A 6,000-nucleotide genomic window follows, 5' to 3' on the forward strand; every position below is an offset into this window, starting at 1 on the left:
TGAGCTGTCAGAATTTTTGACCTCATGCTCCCTTTAGTTTCATAAAATGTAGTCTGACTACTCTGCAGAAACACCACCCAAACCTTACCAGAAATGGACTTTAGCCCATGTTTGCACAGATAACTACATTTACCATTACAGGTACTGCAACAGTAGTGTTGAACTCAATGCTTTTTGTAGTTTTCCTCACAACTGATGGCAACTGAACAAAACAGAAACCAATTAAATAAAACATCTGCCAGAAGAATACATGTAGTCATCACTAGCCTCTACAAACCATAATGGTGAAACTGTATCAAAAAGAGAAAGTTTCTAAATTGAACAAAGTATCTGTACATCAAATATAAACAAGTCTGTATCTGCTAAAGTTTTTGTGTGTAGCAGTATCTGTACACATGCAATAAATCTTTCTTTTTGGTAAACCACTGCTTTTCAGGACTCAAAAAAATGTATGTGCATATTTATATTTATTTTCCAAAACAAACATGTTTATGGGGGATCACGACATCAAGTTACTGCACAAATAAGCACCTGCATGGACTTAATATTTTGACAACAAACAAAAAAATTAAATACTGGCACCATGAAACTGCAGACTTAGAAGAAGCTGGCCAAAGTCCTGCTCACACTACTTTAGCAGTCTGCACACAGCACAAAGAGCAGCCCCTGAATCAAAATCAATTGTGAATACAAGTCTCATTCTCCCCCTATTTCTGCTTTGGCTTTGATTTTTATTTTTTTTTTAAATTGGCTAGTATGAATGCAGAACGGGAATTCTTCAGGAGGGTCAAAAAGAATATAGTTTTGCAAACAAAGTTGCTTATCTAGCACCAAAAAAAAGAGTTCCTGGGATGACTAAGGTCTCTTCAAAGGAAAAGTAGGATTTTTAAAAGCTGTCATGAATTGAGTATTTTTCCCCCAAATCAGAAAGGCTTGCATATTTTTAGTAAATCTGGGCACATGCATATTTAGCTTAACACACCAAGGGCTATTCTTTTAGCATGCCACCTGTATATATTCCAATTCTCAGTGTTATTTATCATTACATGGATGGCAATTACTTGCCCTTCCCACAGTAAATGAGTGTTGCACCACCCACCTGCCATGTCTTCAGTTTATGATATTTTAAGACTGGCAGGAAAATTAGTTCCACTTGCATGAGCCTTTGTCTGAAAGTAAGACCACACAACAGCTTTCTGTGGGCAGAGGGGACAGAGAGCAGAAATACTAATTGCAGGAATTCACTAACCAGATACATTCTTGCTGTGACAAGTACAGGCTTTGCAAGACCTACACCACCAGTGATGGTTTTGACTATACATCCCACTGCAAAGAAAGGCTGGGGACATGCTTCTTGTTCATAGGATTTGTAAATAATTATTAGACTACAAAATAAAGTAATGAGGACACAAAGCCAGAAGCAATTTGCCTATCTCCCAGTACAGCTCTCTCTTGACAAAACAAGGAATTGTACCCTGATCTTCCCAGCGATTCAAGCCCACTTCACAATCATGCAACCACATCCTCTGCTTTGCCATCAAAGCCACCATTTCTCTAACTCACCAAACTAAGAGCATTACAAGAGGATAATAAGTCAATATCAGACTTCTACAGTACAGAGAAGAGGGAAGAGAGAGGATCAATTTAATTTATAGCCACCCTAGCTTCTCTCAAGACATCTCATGCAACCAAAAATCTCACAGCCCTACAACTGCAGCGCAGGATGATTTACACAATGGAAATTATTTTTTTAAAACTCCATCTGCACATCAACCTAACCTCTGCCCCTCTCACATTTATGTATTTGCCCTTGATCCACACACAAGTACTCCATGGCAGCACTTTCAATGAGCTGTTCATGCAGGTGAACATCCCTGAGGGATGCAGCTGCCCTCTCTGCTTTTATAGTTATTTATCTCTTCATCATGGAGCTCAAAGGAATAATCCTATTGCAAATTTCTTCTTCATTTATTTTACTAGGTGAGGTGTTTAAGAGGATATGTGATCATCTGGAGCTCATCACTGTCAAATTTTCAGCCACAGCTGTAAAGGGTAAAGAAACCAGTTTAGCTCCTTGGTTTACAAAGTGCTGAGTACCTCCAATGAGGTGCCAAATGTGTGTGGTGACACTTTCAGATTGCTGAGTGCCTCCTGAGGTTAGCAGGGCCTGATCCAAAACCCCACTGCAGGAATGACAACCCTTTCCTTGGCTGCAATGTTCCTGGGACAGAACAGAGCTTTGAGACTCAAGCCTGTGCTTCCAAGACAAGGAAAAACTTGCCACAGATTTAAGAACATAGAATAAGGTGGCAGGTTTGAGAAGCACTGGATCATAGTGTTCCTACCTGCAAACAACCCAGAGTAATATAAATAAATTCATACATATCTACTTAAAGAAATAGACATTCAAAACTACTTTAAATATGTTTGGGATCAGGTGCTTATTTTCAATTGTTTGAATATAACATACAGACATGCAGCAAAATTCTCTCCAATCCTCTGGAGGCCATCCTGTTTCCTCTGAGCTTAATGTATTTCTTCCACTCCTTAAAAAAATAATAATAAAGAAAAAAATATTCTATGAACTCTCTTTACAAATCATTTTTCTCTGGAAACCTTTGTTAAAATCAGCCCTTCTTCTGCAAGCATGCAATAAAACAAAGCTAACTAACATGAAAAGAAGCTGAAAAAATGCTGACAGTCATATTGTAAAACATCCAGTGCAAAGACTGGCTGCTTTCATTTGGGTTAAGGCAGCAAAGTCCCTCCTTAACAGGTCACTTGTTCAAATACTATCTTGCTTGACAGTAATCAGCTGATGGCAGGCAGAGTAAGCACCATACTTTGTGAGGAACTTTGCAAAAGTATTTTTATTGAATGTATAAATAATGTACAGAACGTTTGCAGGCATTTGTGATGAGTGTGTCCTTCTGCAATATTGAATTAGTAGATAGTAAATAAGCAAACAAAAAAAGAGCTAAGTTGCAGCAAAGACTGTAACCACTTTCATTTCTTTTGACAGTTGCCACTTATCTTTGCTTTTGAAGAGACTATGTGGTAGTATTCTAGTAAGGGAGCTGTAGCATACTGTGAAAAAATAATAACATTTTAGCAATACAAGCCCTCACTGCAGCATCTGTTATTAAATCTTTGCAGAGAGGCGAGGCGAGACCGCTAGTCATAACTGTGGATTAGCAAGGTTCTACTATATTCATTTTAGAGTGCAGAATGCTTTGCATGAAAGCTGTTACTTGCCTTCTATGTCAAAAAATGAACTTATGCCAACTTTTTAATACCGAATTCTTCAAGGAAGCTGTCCTAACAGCCTGCAAGCACTGTCCACAAAAAAATAGCAGCCGTCTAATAGCAGAGAAATGGAGGAAGGACAGAATCAGAATAGCTGATGCTGCTGATTTGCAACACTTTCTTTTCACAGAAAATGACCATCATCTTACACTTCCTTCCTGAGCAAACCAAAAACTGCCTTTGAAAGTGTCAAGCTTTATGATGCTGACTTCAACTCTGACACCCGATTATACAAGAGCATTAACATAAGCGCTCAGCATGCTCCAGGGAATCACTGCATCCTCATCAGTGGAGCCTTAGCAGCTCCACATCCTGGCTGACTCCCTAGCAAGACAGGCAAAAACCCGGGACTTCAGGTCCTAGAGAAAGGATGATAATTCACATACTTATGGGAAGTATAACACACACACTCTGAACTGAGCCAAGTTTAAGTAAACTTTATACTAAATTCACAAAGTTCAAGCAGAGTCAGAGCTTAGCTGAATGTAGTTAAAACGCTCAGGAGTTTTCCAGAAACACGAAAATCCTCCAGGAGAAAGTTCATCTTAAGCTTTCATAACGATATTTTCCTGACTATGAAGTTACACAGACAGTGCAAGGTGCTATGTAATATTTACCCATGACGCCCACTGTTATGATATAACGTTTCAGTGAAGAATAAATTAGAAGCAGCAAATCCCTGAAACCACCCTTGTGAATACACAACCATTAATGGATTAATACATAAAGAAGTGAAGACTAGCTGAAACTGAAAATTAGTTTAAAAAATCTTTGTGGCACCCACCGTGAGAGTTGCTGTCTAAAGCAGACAAACAATAAAGGCAAGACACATTGCTTTAACCGTGAAAAGTTGTGAACACTGATGCTCTAACGCAGTATCACTGGTCCCAGCGCAAGGTTTTTATGCACCGATGTGGCTGTAAAAGCCCCCTCGGAGAGCTGCTGCTATTCCGGACCTTTGCGGGACTTCCCTACGCACCTGCGGCGCCCTCCCGCTCTCTCACTCCTGCTGCTCACATCACCTCAAACCCAGAGCTACGTTTTATTTCATTTCCCGTTTGTTTCGGGTTTTTCTTTCCCCGGCGCTTGAGGAGGCAGAGCGCGGCGTGGGGGAGATTACATGGGGATAACTGAATCGCGGTGAATCGATTAAGCCTCGACAATTTAATCTGGGACTTCTTGCGGAGCTGGAGGAGATAATCCCCGCACCGCAGGTCGTCCGTGCCTCTCCTTTACCCGGATACCCTGGCACAGACCCGGGGGCACGCCGGCCGCACACGGACACCGCCTCGCCGGTCCGGAGCTAAGCCGCCTTCCTCCTCCTCCTCCTGCTCCTCCTCGCAGCGCGGCGCACACCGCGCACCCGGCGCCTCTGCAAGATGCGCGCTCGCAAACTTTCCAAACTTTCTGGGGAAGTGGCGAGGGGTACGCCGGGTCGGCCCGACCACGGCGGCGCTTCGCCTCCCGGCGGCACCTCACCGTCCGCAGCGCCCCGAGCGCTGCCCGCGGGGACTCCCCCGCCCCGGGCCGGCCAGCGGGAGGCGGGAGCAGCGCGCTCCGGCCGCACCGAGCGCAGGTTGCTCCCCGCAAGTTGGAAGAGCAAAGCAACGGCAAGGGCAGGGACCCCAAAGCCCGCCCGCGCTGCCCCTCGTACTCACGCTGCTGTTCTCGCCCGTCCAGTGCACCATCGCCTGGTTGTGAGACGCGTCCCCTTTCAGCACGAAGGAGGTGCTGATGAGGGAGACCTGCTCCCGGCCGGCCGCCAAGGATGCTCTCCTGGAGCGGCTGCTCCCCGCCGCCGCCCCGCCGCTCCACCGCGGCTCCGGCGGGCTGCGCGCCCCGCGGGTCAGGGCTACGGGGCGCGGGCGGCCGCAGGGCTCCGCGCAGCGCGGCGCGGCGGCGGCGCCCAGCACCGGCAGCAGCAGCAGCAGCAGCAGCAGCAGCGGCGGCGGCAGCCGGGCAGCCCCGCGCGGAGCGGCAGCGGCGGACACGCGTGGCCCGCCGTGCGCCATGGTGGCTCTCCGGCGTGGTAGTGACAGGCGGGGAGGTGGCGGGGAGGGAGGGAGACACCGCGGCGGAGGGCGGGGGCGGGGGAGGGCTGTAACTGGAGCGGGGCTCAGCGGCAGCGCCGTGCGCGGGGCTGCGCGCCCAGCCGGGGCGGCGCCGCCATCTGCTGGTCCGCGCCGAAACGCCGGGCGGGCGCCGGCGCTCACGGACACGGGCACTCGCGCCCCGCGGGAGCCGCGGCGGGGACAGCTCTCCCCCGCCACTTGTGAACTTTCACCGAAAGCTCCAGGGAGACGCTTCCCAGAGCGCCCCAGCAAGATTCGCGCAGACGCTCGGCGCGGGTGCGCTGCAGCCCGAGGGGCGCGGAGGGCGAGCACCCACCGCTGCCTCCCTGGACACGAAGGATGGCCTTGGCTTGGCCGTCCGTCCCAGGAGGCCGCAGTGAACGGTCAGAAGAGGTCTGTGTCAGAAGCTGAGAGCTGAGGAGCAAATGAAGCCCGTGCAAAAATATGATTTCTGTCATTAAGACAAGCGCTTCCGTGGGGAAAAGGATCTGTCCATTCTTCTGCCCCTCAGCTCATAGGTGGCGCCAGGCTCGTCACCTGCATCGTCCAGAGCCAACTGCTAATCTGGTGTTGCCCACTGTGGGGACATGAGCCTTGTAATTTGGGATTGATCCATGGCAGC

The 6,000-nt window shown here is 47.8% G+C and overlaps 1 protein-coding gene across 6 annotated transcripts in view; it reads right to left on the bottom strand.

Annotated features, from left to right (window-relative positions):
* SORCS2 (sortilin related VPS10 domain containing receptor 2) overlaps positions 1 to 5,353 on the bottom strand; it is a 536,289-nt gene extending 530,936 nt beyond the window's left edge. For all 6 annotated transcript variants that reach the window (XM_071447415.1, XM_071447414.1, XM_071447413.1 and 3 more), the window contains exon 1: positions 4,965 to 5,353. In XM_071447415.1, the coding sequence (XP_071303516.1) occupies positions 4,965 to 5,318 (354 nt within the window). In that variant the 5' untranslated portion in view covers positions 5,319 to 5,353. The remainder of the gene's footprint in view (positions 1 to 4,964) is intronic.
* Between the last annotated feature and the right edge of the window lie 647 nt (positions 5,354 to 6,000).

Source organism: Agelaius tricolor, unplaced genomic scaffold (genome assembly GCF_023055355.1).
Source record: "Agelaius tricolor isolate 1412-34295 unplaced genomic scaffold, bAgeTri1.0.p SCAF_24, whole genome shotgun sequence".
Classification (NCBI taxonomy): Eukaryota; Metazoa; Chordata; class Aves; order Passeriformes; family Icteridae; genus Agelaius; species Agelaius tricolor.